At 36.9% G+C, this 19952-nt stretch overlaps 1 protein-coding gene across 9 annotated transcripts in view; it reads right to left on the bottom strand.

Moving 5' to 3' along the window:
• The window catches only part of LOC144437420 (chromodomain-helicase-DNA-binding protein 8-like), a 204858-nt gene that overhangs the window by 180194 nt on the left and 4712 nt on the right, over nucleotides 1-19952 (bottom strand). For all 9 annotated transcript variants that reach the window (XM_078126352.1, XM_078126353.1, XM_078126357.1 and 6 more), the window contains one exon: nucleotides 12917-13245. In XM_078126352.1, the coding sequence (XP_077982478.1) occupies nucleotides 12917-13245 (329 nt within the window). The remainder of the gene's footprint in view (nucleotides 1-12916; nucleotides 13246-19952) is intronic.

The raw sequence follows: 19952 nt of genomic DNA, 5'->3' as shown, positions 1-19952 counted from the left end.
GTCAAAATGTTATGAAGAAAATAAGTTTCAGAAACATCTCGCCAAGTTTAAGACTCATTGACCAAGTACTTTTAGAGATACAAGTTTTTGACCAAAAATGAACATTCTTACACCTAATTTGCATATAACTCATGGAATCATTGTATGCTTAATATCTCTTTGTCCATACATCCCTAGATGCATTCCCATTACATTTCAGCCCAATCTGCTCAGTAGTCTTGGAATTACAGATTTTTAACCAAAAAGACACATTTTTAGCCCTAATTTGCATATCACTGATGGAATCATCATGTCATGAACAAATCTTACTTTACACCCCCTTCAGAATCTTCCCACCAAATTTCACACCAATCTGCCCAGTAGTTTCTGAGTTTAAGTTTTTTGACCAAAAATCACACACCTGTTATGCGATCATTTTGATTTGAACAATTTCCCAAGGTAATAGACCCACCAAATATCATGGCAATCGGTTCAGCAGTTTTTGACTTTAAGTTGTTTACACACACACACACACACACACACACACACACACACACACACACACACACACACACACACACACACATCCACACACACACACACACACAGACAGACAGATAGACGCCGGGCGATCCCTATAGCACTACTGAACCTCAGTTCAGTTGTGCTAAAAATGATATAAAATAACATCAGGCTGCTGTACAGGTTCGTTGGGGCCCAGGCGAGTGGAAAATCGCTCTCATGGATTTTAGTTTGCGCGAGCGGTAGGCGAGCGGAGCGATCGCTCGCTCGCCTCAAAAGGCATGCCCTGCTAAACAGGTTTTTGACTTGTTTCAGCGAACAAAAAGGCACAAATTTAAAAATACACCATTGCTATGGCAACAGAAAATTCAAAATATTGGTTGCTATGGTAATGACATTTCTTCAAAAATTGCAGAAATATATGTTCCGTTGTAAAGAGCATCAAAGAAAACATCCATGCATAAATTTGATGTAATATAGGTAATACAGATTTGAACTTACATGGTTTATGCATATATAATTAGGTAGGAAACCAAAATTGTTCAACTTTCACCACCACTTCCATTGCTGTAAATTTGAATTTCTTTGATTTTCAAAGAGTCCTAAAATAACGTAAACTAGTCTTATCAGACAAACACAACTTTTCAAAGTGTACCCTATTTCATGTTCTTTAGAGTAGAGTATCACTGTTAGATAGCAAATTTTTACATGTATGTGCGAATATAGGATCAATAAAATTTCAAAATTATGCTTTTTTGCACATTTTTGACAAAATTGACAAAAGATGACAACAATTTGAGCATTTTCAAATTATATCTTCAGAACAGATCGGTCATTTTTGATGGTGTTTGAAATATTTCTTAATTTTCTTTGCTCTTTCAAAGTCACTACAAATACTAAAGCAATCATCCAATCCACATCTAGTGATGGAATACCTATTTATACATTATGTCACAGGCTGTCAGTTCTAAAAGGACAACTACCACCATTGGCCTCAATTCACTGTTGTTACAAGGGTTGTAAAACCAAGTGACGTGCATATGCCCTCTATAACATCTGACATTTGTACCAGGTTTGGTTGAAATTGGTGCATGCATATTAGAGATACAGGTGGATACAGATGGACGGATGGACGGACAGACGGATGGACAGATAGACGACAGGCGCCCAACATAGTTGCTCCTGTTTGGGGGCTAAAAAGTTGACGGACGGATGGTCAAAGGTCAGACATCAACCTACTCCTATAGCTCAGCTGACTGTCTTGGACAGCGAAGCTAATAAAGACAAGCAACACCTTGTTTTCCCTAGACAACTAACAAGGAACGATCACATTTTTTAAATATGCCTTCAGATATATACCATGTATAGACTATTGTACGAAATATGTACATCAGAATTACCACCCCACTACCTAAAGAACACATCGTTTACCAAGGTTATACTATTCTATCAATGTTCATTCACAGACTTCATTTACATACAGGTGGAAGGCAACTGTTACCATGCACGATGTGTGAAATCTTCACAGGTTTGAAATGATTTTATTAGACCCTTTGCACTCACAGCTTTCCTATTCAGATACGACATATATTGCGTTTTTTTTACTTGATTGTGACAGTGCCAGGTTATTATGTATCAAAATAAAAACAATCGGTTCTCACTCAGTACGATGCCGTATCATCAGTCAAGGGGGCATGGCAAATGTAAAACAAGCGACCTATCGGTCAGAATAGCTCCGCTGTTTTTTTTTAATTTAATATTTTATTTTGGTGACATGTAGAAGTGGTTCAGTTCTTCAGCTCTTCACTATGCAGTTTTGTTTTAGCAATGCAATAAAGTGGTTAGTGGTTCATATGATGTCTCACTATAAAACACATTTTACACAGAAGTTGGTAATGTATTGTACTTATATACCATAGTCACCATTTTATAACAAAAATCTACTGTTATGAAAAATTGCACAAAATCTCAGAAAAAAAATGACTGGGAAATGCACACAAGAAAAAGAAAAAAAAGAGGATTTTGAGGTTGGCTATAAATAATTCCAGTGTCTTACAGCTTTAACCCTGGAAAATTTTAATGATGAATGAAATAAACTAGGGATCTAAAATAATTTTGAGGCAATTTGAATTTCAATTTTCTAACAAATTTACCAAGTCAACAACATTCAACTTGTACAAGTTGTAGTAGATATATATAGGGAAGAAATGTATTAATCGCCATCTTAGTTTCCGGACGGCGACAATCCCCGCCAAGTACCCGAAAGAGAGTCATTCTCAGCCATACGTTACAGCGGTAACACTCGTTCATGTTCTATTACCTTTCATAATGAAAAGAAAACACAATGAAATGGTTGATGTGATCTTTTTTTTTTAATTTCTTTTCATCACAACAACAAAATCTGCATGATCAAAAGTGTTGTAAACTAAACCAGAAAGAATTATCGGACTGGCTAAACTTCCCGATGAACTGGAGTAAGGTCCAAGTCCAAGTGAGCCTCGATAGTACTATTAGTACGAGAGAAAATCGTCTCAAACTAGCGATACAACTTTCAAAATATAACTTGACATGTCTTCATTTGTTAGAGTTATACAATTCAAGACACGTTTTCACTCGAAAACAACAATTCTGTGAATAATGACACTCTGAACGCAGCGATTTCTCGGACGATGTTACCACTGTAACGTATGGCTGACAACGACTTGCTTCCGGGTTAGTCCCTCGTGCATCCGGGTACCTGGGATTGTCGCCGTACGGAAACTAAGAAAGATGGAATTTACAGTGTTTCTTGTGACCGGCGCCTGTCAGCAGACTCTGCCATTTTTTTCATCATTCCATTGTATTTAAACCTTGTACTTGACATTTCGCAATATTTATAACTCTCAACAAAATACCTCAACATGCCTCACTTCGCCCGTACTCAAAGCAGCCCCGGTATGATCACTAATGACATGACGAGAGAGAACCTTTTCGGATTTACATGTAAAACGGGGAAAGATACGCAAAACATAATGCAAAGTCTGAAGCCAAATTAAAGTTGCAATTATTTTAATTATTTTTACTTGCCAAATATTTGAATTTTGGAAATGGCAAGACACGTTCATGTCGTTTAACTTTACATGTGAACTGTCAGCCAATAAACAAAGTTTGGTTGATTCACAGTCCGCAGTTAGACTGCTCTTGCATAACTTCAACCGCATGCCTAGGCATGCCTTCCTTACGCAAGTTGTCTTAATTCTGGTTCACTGTCACTCCAAATTGCACGACAATATAGAATTAATCACAAGTTACATGTTATCTGAAAACATCACATTTTTATAGTGGGTCTGAAGTGTGATTTTAGTGAGTACCAAGAACGTCCTGTGTTGTTACTTGCTGTGGAAAATCACCTGGTCAAATGAGGTCAGCTTCAGCTTCTGGTCGAATCAGGATAGAGTATGCAAATGAGGATGTTGCGGACTGGCTGATTATGTAGAAGGGGTGCAGAATTTGGATTTGAAGTTTACAACCCTGTTTCGAATAAACGCTTGAAACTTCATGCATTTGGGCGCCCAATGCGTAGGATTATGACTATAGCACATATTACATTGCTTGTTTGCATCAATAGTGTCTTTTGAAAAGTGGCAGTTTACTTAAAGTCTCGTCGACTGATTTCCAATATGGCGTCGGTCATAATGCTCATTAACATATTCATTTTTTTTCAAATTACAAAAAAAAAATCATAAAAAATAAAAATGAAGATGTGCTGACTTGAAATTAACAAACCTGAGTAAGCTACCCCCTGCGCATCAACACACCAGATATCAAAGCAATCTGACAAGAAGTTTTCACGGAGATGATGAAAATGACATTTTATGAAAAAAATCATAAAAAGTTGAAAATGGCACAGATCAACTTGGCATGAACAAATCTGAATAGCCTCCCCAGGGAACATGCACACCAAATATCTAAGAATTCTGACTGTCACTTTCAGAGAAAATAATGAAAATATAAAAGTTTGACGGACACCTATGATTCACTCTACTATCTATACTCTATACAACCTATACCTAAAGCTACGCTTTCAGCTTTCGCTGACAGCGGAGCTAAAAACTGGTTGCGTACAGGATATGAATCGTTCGATCAAATATGCATATAATGAATTTCTGTTGCGTATAATAAGCATAATTTTCCATCACCACTGTATATGCATTGGGTTTATAACCGAAATGGGAAATCTCTAACTTAAAATCAAAAGTGTGTTGTATGTGTCATTATGCATGAAAACTTAAATAATTCTACACAATTTCAGAGTATTTCCAAGTGTTGTTGAGATGAAATTCTTGTAAACAACCCAAAACAAAACTGGCATGTACCACACTGCAGGGAAAGCCCAACTCAACACACACAACATGCAAGCTTTGTCATTAACAAGACAACCTACTACATAATAATTTGAACAGGCTCAGGTGTTCTTGAAATATCTGGGGTCAAAGGTCACGGCTTTATTTCCAGATGAATGGCATTTTCTCCACTGTACATACTTCGTTTGAAACTTACATTAGGCACATTACAAAGTGGCATTCAGCTAATAAGCACAAACTCTGCAAACAGCAAGTAAAGAAAGCTCTTTTCATGCCCAGTGAGTATAAAAGCACAGTCATTTTGCATGTTCACTCTTTGTTACTGGACTACACAACCCTCCTGTTCCCATGGAAACAAACATGTGGTGTCTTCAAAAGTGTAGCAGATGGCTGGCAGAAAACTTTTTGTCGTCACTGCATTTGATTTTTCATATATTTATTTTGGTAAATAAAAACCTGACCTTATGTCTTTTCACTTTCAGGCATTATATGATATTTGTAGACTATGAAATTAGTGCCATTTCACTAATGGTTGGTGATATAAAATACAGATTGTTAGTATTACTGAGCAAGTATTGTTAAGGGAATTGAATCTCTCAGCTTCTGGCTATATTTGTAAATGACATGTACTAGATAAGAATAGGAGATTAAGAACACTGTACAATCCAATCTGTTGTTTCAGTTGCCTTCTTATACTAGATATACTATTATCTATATCCATTATTTTATATCACCACTTCAACTTGCCTTCTTATACTAGATATACTATTATCTATATCCATTATTTTATATCACCACTTCAACTTGCCTTCTTATACTAGATATACTATTATCTATATCCATTATTTTATATCACCACTTCAACTTGCCTTCTTATACTAGATATACTATTATTATCTACCGACATAGCACCACGTGTTGCCAAACATTGCGATTTCTCAACTCAACCGTATCATTTAGGAATGTTACTGTACTGAGAAACATAAACAATTATATAATATATATAACAAATCCTGTTATTTTATGATATAAAAGTCAAAACTGCACTTCCACAACCCGAAAATTCAACAGCATTTCTTGGCCCTACCATGGCCGCCAAGCGTGAGCTGGTACGCTGTACTGTTAGTTTGTCGACCGTGCAAAAACAAAAAGAAAGTCTAACAGCGATTGATGCTTTGAGAGTCACACAATTGTACGATAATCTTCCTCAAAGATTTACTGTTAACCCAGGACTGTTACAATATTACGTTCATGCGTCCATCACAATAAATTTCGAATACATACCGTCATGTTCGTGAAAAGATTTACTAAATATTGACACTTTGATTTTGTGCGTATCTTATTGTTTTTTTATGAATATCACCCATGAACTTGCACTCAAAAAAACATGTACAGTATTAGTTTCATCAGCACATTACTGGCTGGAGTACGTGGTTTTCTTTGACGATCGAAAATTATGACAAACTACGATCAACTACGATAGAAGGTGATGTCATCATTGGAAACAAGGAAGGTGAGAATCACTATCTATTGTGTATTGGTGATAAAAAATTACGCGAATCTATACTCAAAGACGACATCTTTATGGGAAACAAAAAGTGAACTGATTATCTATTGCAGGGCTCGAAATTCGCGGTAGTCCCGCGTCCACAGACTACCAATGTTTGTCTCTGGGCTACCAAATTATGTGAGTGGTAGCCCCGTTGGGCTACTAAGTTTTGAATGAAACTGTGACAGCCTGATTCCGACGCCTTCCCGGGCCGGAGGCCTCTGAGGTCGCAGTCCTGTGGGACGTGTTCTCGCCAAAATTAGCGTCAAAATCAGTGCGTCTTTTCCAAATTTGCATCCACACTACATGGTATATCAAATGTACATGATGAAATACATGTACACTGTACACCTGCTCAGGCTGCTGTACACGTCATTCTTCCATACATCGTATACACAGCTTGTACTTCCAAAATGTCACAACAAAACATTTATATGCAACAATATTCTGTATAGCGATTTAATGTTATCTTTCTGTACTTTCAATTTTCCATGGTAATCACTCTCTGGAAATATGCTCTCCGGCCCGAACCCTTCGGGCTCTTCTCGGAGTCAGAGTACAGTCGGTACAGCACTACAGGAACTAAATTCCATTATTATGACAGCTTTAACTTTCAACTTGACAGAGACACAGTTTTAATGGTGTTTGATAGAATCTTATGCTGCTGATGAGAACTGTTAACTTGGTATACACCTGTCCTACAGATTCGTTTATTCTTGAACGATGCCTAAAACATTCCGTGTGTAAACCACGCTCACGCAACCCCATAGAGCATGCAGTGGTGAATGGTAAAATTCACGTAATGCATTCGATCTAGTAGTAGTAGCAAAGCTCAAAAGAAAGTTGAAGTTTTAGTGAGAATGAAATGGTGACGTGATGGTTTGAATTTATCTGAGTGAAGTTTTCAGCAAGGACCGTCTACTGATGTAGTCTTAGACTCTGTTTGATTATCTCTTCGCCCATGAATGGAAGGGGCTTTGCCGTAATGGCCGTCAGGTATTGATACAAAACCTGTCTAACCCGTCTGTTAATAAGTAACCAATCACGTGGATAGATAATGATAATAGCACATAGTTTCTAAACTACCCAAGACGTAGTCTCCACATCAGGAAATGGCCATGGGGCTTATGAAACTGTTTATACGTTTTCCATACGTTGAATCATATTCAAATTTTACAGGTCACACTGCACCAAGAGATTTAGCTAATAGTTACAACAAGAACTGCGACTATATGTCTTATTTTTCATTTCCAATGATAACCGCCCTGGATAACCGAACGTTGTTTGCTAACAATAAGCCTCATATGTCCCCTCTTTATGACACGTCCCCAGAGACACATACATGCAAAAAATTGCATCCCCAATGTCAAATATGGCGTGAAATACACACACATAACGTGTTAACGTGACCTCTCAAGTTATTCAATCAATCATCGAATTCAATACATCGTATAGTTACATGTATACACAAACACCGTTAATTTAGGAATGCATGCATATGGGCTACCAGTCACTGCTCTCGGGCTACCAAATTTAAATGATGGTAGCCCACGTGGGCTACCAAGAAAAAAAACGAATTTCGAGCCCTGTATTGTCAGTTATTCATGAACTTGAACACCTCTTTATCTCCTGTTTCATGTAGAACATAGTGACTACTCGTAGCTACTCGTCACTACTCGTGAGGACGCGTAATTACGATGTGTTTGATTTTGATGTCATCCCTAACCACCTGCCCATATCTTTGAAAATTGCATGTCCTACCTACCAAACCTATGAAAACCAATGCAATCATGTTTTTAAACCAGATTTAAACTGAATGCCTTTCGTAACGGTTATCTTGAGTTTTTTGTTCCTACACATAATAATTGCTTGAGTGCAACAATCTTGGTTATAGTAGGCTATTAGTACATGATATACCCCTGAACAACAACTCATTGAAAATGACATAGTCCCCGCTATGATTGGGTTTTAAGGAACTGGCAGTTTATGTTGTCATTTTCAAACCTGGCTAATGTTACTTGGCCTAATATGGTTGTTTTTGATATCACTACTCTGTTCAAGCATGTCCAAGTTATGGCTTTGGACATGAAAACTGCGCCAACAAAATGGCTGCCAGGCAGCTATATCGGATTGTATCACGACAAAAATGGATGTGCACATGTATGTCACAGAACACTGTGCTAATACCAACTTTGAATGAGATCTGTTCAAGCATGTCTGAGTTATGGCTTTGGACATGGAAAATTAGCAAACAAAATGAAAATATTTGTTTCATTGAGAAAGAGAGTTGAGAAATCGTATTAAATTCTTCCAAGATTTCTCAAAAATCTTTTCCAGATGTTTTGGCACTATCCGACAATAATCCTCTTCATGTGACTGACATCGTAGTCAAACATACGGAGACAAAGCGGAGACCAAAGTCATCTATGTAACGATTTTGGTGTTTTCAAATTTATGTAACAATCGACCAAAGGCCGACGCTAGTGTACGTGTACAACTGTAATCTAGTACCTTGTACAAGTGATACAAATAAGTTAGTTCGTACCCAAGAATATCAGTTTACAATTTCAATTACAAAAATTGTCACTGTGTAACAACAGTGTTTGGATGGTCTTGGAACAGGTCCCTTTCTCAGGTTATATATATATCTTTATAGAAATACATGTTTTACCCAGACTTGGTGTCTGGCTGTACGTACGCACCGGAAAAAAACGTAGCAGAAAACTGTCACTTGGATGGAAAAAAATAAAACAAGGGACTCTTTGGATTAGGCAAGAACTACATAAAACCAATATGTGTGAACAACCACTAATATGTTGATAAACTACCTGGGTCGAATTTACCAAATGCTCCTCCCAGATAAACAAACGTATTCCGTTGCACATGCGCAAACCTACTTCCGTAGCGTGGGCACATAGCCTGGTTGCACCTTGGGCTTTAAGTATTTTGACTAAGAATCACATTTTTTACCCAAATAATACACTGGTGGTAAGATCATTTTGATGAACAATTTCCCAACTAGACACCCACAGTAATACACCCACCAAATATCATGGCAATCGGTCCAGCGGTTATTTACTTTAACTTGTTTACACACACACAGACAAGATACATAGACACTTTGCCATGATAAGGATCAAAGTAATGTGAAACAAGATTTAAACTGAATGCCTTCCATAAGGGAATCACTAATTATGCAAATAACTCATTAAACTAAAAAAACTATGGTAACAGACTTTGTTTTTGGACAAGCGTGCTTTTTTAGGTTAATGTATGTGCCAATTATATTAAATTTGAAGCTTGCATTTTTAAGATACAACCTAGTTATCTGAAATCATTAATTATGCAAATTTTTCATTAAAGCTGACTGCAAGCTACATCAAATATTTTATAGGACATATCCGCTTTGTTATGGTTAACGTATGTACTAAATTATATTGAAATTCAAGTATGCAATCTTAAGATATAGCCTATTACCGAAAATCATTAATTATGCAAATTATTCATTAACACTGTAAGGTACATCAAACTTGGTAGGACATACGTGTTTTCTTATGGTTAATGCAGTGTTCTCCCCAGGATTTTGTCACAAGAAGGGAGAATTGTTGCTGAGCAGAGCGAAGCACTGCGTGCGCTTTGCGCACGCTGGGGGGTGGTTAGGAGGGGGGTGTCCCCCCTCTTGCCTAGGAGCTTTTGCAATTTGCATCTTGAAATGGTGGCTTTTGGTGGCACTTTATTTAGCCATTTTAACCCACTTTAATCATGTGAATTTCAACACAACTGAAGTGTCAAAGTGACTTTTGATATCTTAATGTTTAAATAGTGACAGAATTTAGCTAAATTTACCTGTGTCAAAAAAATAGTTTTTAATAGTTTGTCCTAAATAGTTACTCAAATAGCTCTTTTTAACACAAATGCTGAAAGAGTGTAACAAAACAAAATCTTCAACTTTCTGTAAAAAATTGCAGCAAATTTCAAGATGTTTCAGGACAGTTGTAGTGTTTACTACAAAACGAAATCCATTTTCAAGAGCTTCATTGCATCATCACCATACCACTACCAAAACAAACAAAAGTCAAACACATAAGGGTGAAGATAACTTTGCCTTTATGCATAACAGCTGAGTAACTTGTCTCACTTCTGTGAGAATTCTCCTGTCTTTGTAATTTCCCCATTGGTGACTGCTTGTTCAAAGTAAACAGTGTCAGATTTGGTCCATTTATTGATATTCCCATAGTGATTCAATTCGTCTAAATGTACTGTTTTCTAGTTGACTTCTCATTAAATTTATCATTTAATTCCCGGACTTGAGAACTGCTCAGAATGACGGACCAGTATTTGCAGTGACGCAAAACCATGCGTATTATACCGTACGCAATGGAAATTAATTTTATGCATATTTGATCGACCGATCCGTATCCTATACGCAACGAATTTTGTTACATTTGCCATACCCCTCGACTGACGATCGTACTATACTGAGTGAGAGTCGATTGTTTTTATTTTGATACATAATATTATTATATAGACCACTAACAAACTTGTACCCTGGCCCTGTTACAGTCAATGTAAAAAAGACGCAACACTAATGTTGCAATTTTTGTTGCCATTGTTGTGTCTAACTGGAAAATTAATAGTACATGCCCAACACAGCTGCACATGTTCAAATGGACACTCAATACGTCACACTCCCACGTCAAAAAAAACTCACACTGTAAGACATGCCTAGCCATGACATAGTTCTCTTCAGCATGTTCAGTTTTTTTAACGAAAACAAAAATAGTCGGTGACAATACGGCATGGCAGTTTCAGTTAGCACAGGTCTTTTTTGAAAGAAGGCGAAACCGCTTCGTGTCACTATGGGTGGTAATGAAGTCAATCAAAAGAAAATGAAATAAAACGAATCGGAATACAGAGTTTTCAAGTGGGACAGGTATCTGACAAAACTTTCTGCTACGACGACTCACTAAGATTTTGAAAGGTCAAAGATTGTACTATGACGACACATGCAGCGTCCGAACTATTAAACTAAAGGGAAGGGACAGAGGGGAACTTAGCGTTCAACTTCAATACTGACGTAGCCATGGAAAATCTTACTTGCGTGTTTTTATATTAAGAGAAGCAATTCATAAACACAGCGACTCTGAAAACCATAGATTTTGTAGTACATTTAGTGTACACGTAAAAACAGACCGTTCCGAGACTTTTGTCACGGCCCACCTATCCATGAACAATGGAATCGCCCACATTGACACCACGTGTTTATCTGTGTTTAGGCTATTGCATCTCACCCGATATCTCCGTAAGTTCGATCGTGGTTCAATGGGTACGAAAATATTAGCCCATTTTCGTTTCGATTACAATTCAATAAATAGTTAATGAACTAGAATGTACCATTTTGTTCATTTTAGTGACATATTATTTAGTATCATCTAAGTAGTGTCGGTGAACAACACAAGCCTTTCACAGTTTCGCATTTCATTTTGTTTTTGTACCGTAAACTCGAGACAGTGTGTTTACATGCAAACAATCCCACGATCTGAGTTCAAGTTCGCCCTGAAAAGGGCCGACGTGTAAAATATTCCGTGTACCTCCTGATCTTCATTGAGCTAAATGACAGAAGAAAGACATGTTGACTGTTTGAAAGCTATAGAATGAATGACAAGTTTGATGAAAGTATGCGTGAATGTGATTCGCACGAAGTTTGACATCAGTGACAGTAGCCTCTTTACCGAGATATTTGACTTTCCAAAATGGCGACCATGAGATCGTAGCGAAACCGCGAGAGAAGTAAATCGTTTTGCCCTGTTTGTTGAAAAAATATTCAATTCATTTTTTTTCGTCAAAACTTACAAGGGGGCGCCAAGAATTTACAAGAGGGCGCGGCACCCCTGTTACCTTGTTCAGGGAGAACACTGGTTAATGTATGTACTAAATTATGTTGAATATGAAGTATGCATTCCTAAGATATAGCCTAATTACCAAAAATAATTAATTATGGAAATTATTCATTAACGCTGTAAGGTCCATCAACAAATTTTATAGGACAAATGTATGTTGTTATGTTTAACGAATATACTAAATTATATTGAAATTGAAGTATGCAGTCTTAAGATATTGCTTATAATTAATTGATTTCATTGATATGCAAATTTTCTAATTAAACATTAACAGATCTGGCTCAAAACCTAATCAGGTCTAGCCATTACCCTAAAGATTATATATTCCAAATTTCATTACAATTGAGCAAGTCGAATTTTAGAAAATGACACAGACAGACAGACAGACAGACAGACACACAGACAGGCATTCCCCTTTTAATACCTCTCGTACCCTTACGGGAGGAAAAAATGACAAAAGCTTATCACGTATTTTCAGTTACGTATAGATCACCATTTTGACATAGCATCTTCTGATACAGAACACATGCATTGCTTCGAATCACGTGACTGACGCTAGGTGTATAGAACATGCATAAATATGTGCATCTAAACCTCTAGTTGAATCATACTTATAGACTTACTTGGCAGGTTTCTTGCGAGGAGTAGGAATTTTCTTGGGCTTAACAGGTTTTTCGTTTTTTTCTTTGGCTTTTATCCTTTTAGGTTCTTCCTTGATTTTGGGTGAGGATGGCTCTGCTGCACTGACAACAACAGCCGAAACATTCTGATGAATTCCTTGTGCCTGGGCCTTAGCCATTGCTTCTGCACAAATCCTATTGGCTTTCTCTTGTGCTTGCCTTTGTTTCATCATTTTGGTTTTTTCCTTATCACTCATGGATTCCGGAAAGGTTGATTGCTGAGGTGGTGGTTTCTGTTGGGCTGGTGCTAAAGGCACAAATTTGTCTTGAGCCTGTATGGAAATCAAAGAAATGTGGGTCAATGACATCACATTGAGTCATAGATTATGATGACTCCATACTACAAAGTCATTAAAATTAACATTCTACAAATTTGGCTGTCTACTTTATTCACTGAAGTACTTATTTCTATCAACATTACTTCTCTCACTGAATTCAATGCTTAACATTTACATAATGGTTTGAACTTGATTTCTTAAACTTGAAAGTCAATGTTCCTGAAATGCCTAATTATTTGACAGGTTTTTGTTTGGCAAGTATACCATCACACCTATATAAATACCATATATTATGTCTTGCATTCCTAGCATATGTATTTCCGATTATAAGTAAGATATTTTGTAACATTATGTACAAACGCATTTAAGACTTTGTTGATCGATATTGTCCAATTTCTGAGGTACAATTCGGTTTCAGAAAACAATGCAGTACAATAGATAACATTTTCATCTTAGATACTGCAATTTGGAAATACTTGTCCAAGCATAAAACCAGGCTTTACTGTGCTTTTGTAAATTTTGAAAAAGCGTTCGATAGAATTCACCACTATGGTATGTTTTATAAGGTTTTGAAGATTGGCTTTAAAGGTCGAATGCTCAGAGTATTGAAATCAATGTATGATAATCTTAAAGCATGTGTGAGAATACCTAAAGGTATTACTGAAGTTTTTGAATGTACATATGGTGTTCAAAAGGGTTCAGTCTTATCACCACTTTTGCTTAACTTATTTATTAATGATATTGGCAAAAAGTTAGAGTGGTATATATTGGTATTTGTGCAGGTTCTTTGAAACTATTATATTTGTTTTTTGCCGATGATTTGGCTATCCCAAGTGACTCTAGAATCGGCCTCAAAGGCAGCTAAACAAACTATCCCACTCTTGCAACAAGCGACCTATCAGTCAGAATAGCTCCGCTGGTTTTTTTTAAAATTTTATTTTTTATTTTGGTGAGATGCAGAAGTGGTTCAGTTCTTCAGCTCTTCACTATGCAGTTTTGTTTTAGTGATGTTATAAAGTGGTTAGTGGTTTCATATGATGTCTCACTATAAAACACATTTTACACAGAAGTTGGTAATGTATTGTACTTTTATACCATAGTCACCATTTTATAACAAAAATCTACTGTTATGAAAAATTGCACAAAATCTCAGAAAAAAAATGACTGGGAAATGCACGCAGAAAAAGAAAAAATGAGGATTTTGAGGTTGGCTATCAATAATTCCAGTGTCTTACAGCTTTAACCCTGGAAAATTTTAATGATGAATGAAATAAACTAGGGATCTAAAATAATTTTGAGGCAATTTGAATTTCAATTTTCTAACAAATTTACCAAGTCAACAACATTCAACTTGTACTAGTTGTAGTAGATATATATAGGGAAGAAATGTATTAATCGCCATCTTAGTTTCCGTACGGCGGCAATCCCAAGTACCGGGAAGAGAGTCATTCTCAGCCATACGTTACAGTGATAACACTCGTTCATGTTCGATTACCTTTCATAAAGAAAACACAACGAAATGGTTGAAGTGATCTTTTTTTTAATTTCTTTTCATCACAACAACAAAATCTGCATGATCAAAAGTGTTGTAAACTAAACCAGAAAGAATTATCGGACTGGCTAAATTTCCCGATGAACTGGAGTAAGGTCCAAGTCCAAGTGAGCCTCGATAGTACTATTAGTACGAGAGAAAATCGTCTCAAACTAGCGATACAACTTTCAAAATATAACTTGACATGTCTTCATTTGTTAGAGTTATACAATTCAAGACGGGTTTTCACTCGAAAACAACAATTCTGTGAATAATGACACTCTGAACGCAGCGATTTCTCGGACGATGTTACCACTGTAACGTATGGCTGACAACGACTTGGTTCCGGGTAAGTCCCTCGTGCATCCGGGTACTTGGGATTGTCGCCATACGGAAACTAAGATGGCGATTAATACATACATCGTCTGATATTTTAATTTACGGAGTTTCTTGTGACCGGCGCCTGTCAATTTTTTTTTCATCATTCCATTGTATTTAAACCTTGTACTTGACATTTCGCAAATATTTATAATTCTCAACAAAATACCTCAACATGCCTCACTTCGCTCGTACTCAAAGCAGCCCCGGTATGATCACTGACATGACTAGAGAGAACCTTTTCGGATTTACATGCAAAACGGGGAGATACGCAAAACATAATGCAAAGTCTGAAGCCAAATTAAAGTTGTAATTATTTTAATTATTTTTACTTGCCAAATATTTGCATTTTGGAAATGGCAAGACACGTTCATGTCGTTTAACTTTACATGTGAACTGTCGGCCAATAAACAAAGTTTGGTCGATTCACAGTCGGCAGTGAGACTGCTCTTGCATAACTTCAACCGCATGCCTTCCTTACGCAAGTTGTCTTCATTCTGGTTCACTGTCACTCCAAATTGCACGACAATACAGAATTAATCACAAGTTACATGTTATCTGAAAACATCACACTTTTATAGTGGGTCTGGGGTGTGATTTTAGTGAGTACCAAGAACGTCCTGTGTTGTTACTTGCTGTGGAAAATCGCCCGGTCAAACGAGGTCAGCTTCAGCTTCTGGTCAAATCAGTTGTTTTCTACCGAAAATTCTTGAACGGAGCGTTACACAACGATCCTACTAAATTTACTTGCCATAGTTATTTAAAACACATAAAAATCCACCTTTGTGAAAATTGTAAAACTTTCCGGTCCGTATTAAGTAAACTATTAGGGTAGCAGTATGAGCGAAAAACCGGGTCGAGGTTTCAAGCCTAGGGCCTCAAGTATGTGTCCCGAATTCGTCAGAAAATTGGCATTCCTAAATGTAATTCCAAACTTTATGTTGCTGGTACGAAAGAAGAGATGTCAGTTGAGGTTTAGGCGTTTACAGTATCTAAAATGGTGGACTCTAGTGAAAGTTATGGCGAGATGAAAATACCAAAAAATAAGGCCCGTGAGCAGCCATTCAAAGTGTAATACTCGTCGTAAACTGAAGGATAGAGTATGCAAATGAGGATGTTGCGGACTGGCTGATTATGTAGAAGGGTGCAGAATTGGATTTGAAGTTTACAACCCTGTTTTGAACAAACGCTTGTCATTTGGGCGCCCAATGCGTAGAATTATGACTATACCACATATTACATTGCTTGTTTGACGTCAATAGTGTCTTTTGAAAAGTGGCAGTTTACTTAACCCTTTCACCACCAGTACCCGGTATACCGGGATGCGCTAGGGCACCCACCAGTACCCGGTATACCGGGACGCCAAAGTTCATTCACCTATCTTGCCATAAAACCGTTCAAAGGCAGCAATTGCTGCAAAATTTGCTGCCATAACTAGTTCCACACATGCATATTAGCCTTGTTTATATAGCCTGCCATTTTGAATGTATGATTCAACATAACTACGATCCAAATGACGAGCGATCGTAATTTTACGTGCGTTTTTCGCCCACAAGATCGAATTTAAACATGGCGGATATAATTAACGGCTCTCATAACATGGTCTACGATATAAATTATGTCACTGTCTTTGGATATTTCGACTGAATTTGACTCGAAATACATCATTGAATACAAGTATTTAGCTGTGGGAACACATTGTACTTGTGTGTAAGCATCAAATTCCCGCTAAGTTCGTATGTGCTGTCGGCGGCAGTTTACGGTTGAATTTTTGAATGTCGGCAAATTTACGCAATCTTGTGATAGGTACCGACTCCCATACTAACGTCTTGGTTGTAATTTTTGGCTATAAAATGGATTATTTTGGTTTTATTTCTTTTGTTACATCTCAGTAATGACTTGTATTTGTACTAGCTCAGCTTCTGAAGGTCAGTGGAGGGAAATTTATGCACGATACGGGCGATTTTACGAATCAGATTTTATATGTGCGTTTTTCAACGTAAAATTCAAATTTCAACATCGCCAAAGCAAAATCTGTCTCCCCTAACGTAACTTACAATGTAAATAACGGTGCTGTTTGTTGAAATTTCCCCTCAATTTTGACTATGAATACGATGTTTTATACAAGGAGATGACTGAGTACGAGTGAACTCAATGCAGGAAATGGAAGGATCAGATTATCGCAACGTAACTTCAAAGTCCCGACTGCATATTTGGTTTTGTGGGTACAGCATGTTGGCAAAAAGCGCCACTTTGGCGTCCCGATTTGGACTCGTATACTACCAACTTGTGGGCATTTTTTTTACTGATTTTGAGCATAAATTTGGTGATAATCTTTTGTTGTTCTGTCAAATAATGATATATAATTACACAAACTGATTTTTCTGAAGGTATTGGTGCAACGACTTCAGGTATTTTTGTCTCTTTCATTGTCGGTGCGGGACCGACTAATTGCGTCGTAATCAGATTAGAGAGCCGTTATTTTTTCCATTCAAATGTAATACGACTGAAAATAACATTTTCTGCCAAATTTTCGCCGATTTTGACCATTTAACCAGTATACAGAATTTTGTAGAAACATAAATGTTGGTATTTTGAATTTTGTTTGTAATATAAATATTTAGTTTATTTGCGACATGTCAATAAATAAACAACACAGGTTTTTTTTACCAATATATTCTTATTTTAACCCAAATTTCAGTTGTGAATGTGATATTTGAATGTGTTTATTTGTAAGTATGATATAGACAATTTATTTTTCAGTAAAATGATACCTAATTTTCAAAGATTGGGCAATTCTAAGTATTTTTGTATCAATTTGATTGCATACCACTCACTCTCACTTTATGTTAGTGAGGGGGCTGGTAGAGCACAAACAATCCCATGAGGCCAATGGTGGTGAAAGAGTTAAAGTCTCGTTGACTGATTTCCAATATGGCGTCGGTCAAAATACTCATTAACATATTCATTTTTTTTTCAAATTACAAAAAAAACAAAAACGCCAATGGCGTTCTAGCACAACTGTACAGTTTTTAAAAATGTTTATCCATATGGTAGTCCATGCTAACAATAAGTGTTCATTTGGTGAATGACTATCCAGTTGCCTATCCAACCATGTTGCTATCTTTACGATATATGCTATCATTTGGCTGTTGCTATGGGCGTGGTCATGTTGTTAGATATATTTGCATACATTTTTGTATGTTTTTGTTCACTTGTGTATGAATTCCTAATATTATCTTTGCAATATAAGTGATCATTAGGCTGTTGCTATGGGCGTGGTCTTGTTGCTAGTCAAATTTACACACATTTTTTGAATGTATATTCAATTGTCTATCAATCCCTGTTATCTTTGTGAAATACACGACCGTTTGGCTGTTGCTATGGGCGTGGTCATGGTTGCTAGGGTATTTGCAGACATTGTTTGAATGTTTACTCATTTGCCTACCAGATGTTATTTGATCAAAATATACTACCATTTGGTTGTTGCTAAGGGCGTGGTCATGGTCGCTAGGGCCAATTTTGTCAAAATGTTTTGAAAGAAAATGTGCAGAATAACACTTTCAGAAACATCTCACTAAGTTTCAGACTCAGTGACCAAGTACTTTTTGAGATATGTTTTTGACCAAAAATGAACATTTTTACACCTAATTTGCATATAACTCATGGAATCATGGTATGCTTAATATTTCTTTGTCCATACATCCCTAGATGCATTCCCATTAAATTTCAGCCCAATCTGCTCAGTAGTTTTCGAATTATAGATTTTCAACCAAAAAGACACATTTTTATCCCTAATTTGCATATCACTGATGGAATCATCATGTCATGAACAAATCTTACTTTACATCCCCTTTAACAATGTTCCCACCAAATGTCGCCCCAATCTACCCAGTAGTTTCTGAGTTTAAGTTTTTTGACCAAAAATCACATTTTTAGACCCAAATCACACACCTGTGATGTGATCATTTTGATTTAAACAATATCCCAACTAGACGCCCAAGGTTATGGACTTACCAAATATCATGGCAATCGGTTCAGCGGTTTTTGACTTTAAGTTGTTTACACACATACACACACACACACACACATCCACACACACACACACACAGACAGACAGACAGACGCCGGGCAATCCCTATAGCACGACTGAACCCTAGTTCAGTTGTGCTAAAAAATGCATCCACATGTCAAATATGGCGTCAAATACACACAAATAACACGTTAACGTGACCTCTGTGACAGTATTTGTATAACAAAGCAATGGAAATGGCGGTGCAATACAGGCTTGCCCGCGAAAATGACTTCCCACTCAAAATATACTTCATCCGATTGGTTCATTGATAATTTTTTAGGTTGCCAAGCAACTTAATTTTATCGTCATCAAAAAAGGTGCACAAATAAAATTATGGGTATAGTGTAATCAACCATTTTAATGATGTATTACATGTTGGGCCATTTGAATCCTAAACGGGATTTGAATGGTTGAGGGCGTTAGCCGGCTCAGGCCGATAGGGGATCTTACATGTAGTGGGTGGGAAATGGGGCCGTTTCATTCCGAATTGAGTGTCAAAGGGTTAATTAAAACACCATTTTCAAAGCATTTTATAAATTATCTTTTCTGCCATTTCATGGCCACATCCGTGGGGAACTCTGATAAACATGCTATAGGTGTTCATTTGCTGAATGACTATCCAGTTGCCTATCCAACCTTGTTGCTATCTTTTGGCTGTTGCTATGGGCGTGGTCATGTTGCTAGATATACTTGCATACATTTTTGAATGTTTTTGTT

Source organism: Glandiceps talaboti, chromosome 7, assembly GCF_964340395.1.
Source record: "Glandiceps talaboti chromosome 7, keGlaTala1.1, whole genome shotgun sequence".
NCBI lineage: Eukaryota > Metazoa > Hemichordata > Enteropneusta > Spengelidae > Glandiceps > Glandiceps talaboti.
The sequence above is the reverse complement of the archived record's forward strand: the minus strand, read 5'-3'. Positions and strand labels throughout refer to the sequence as shown.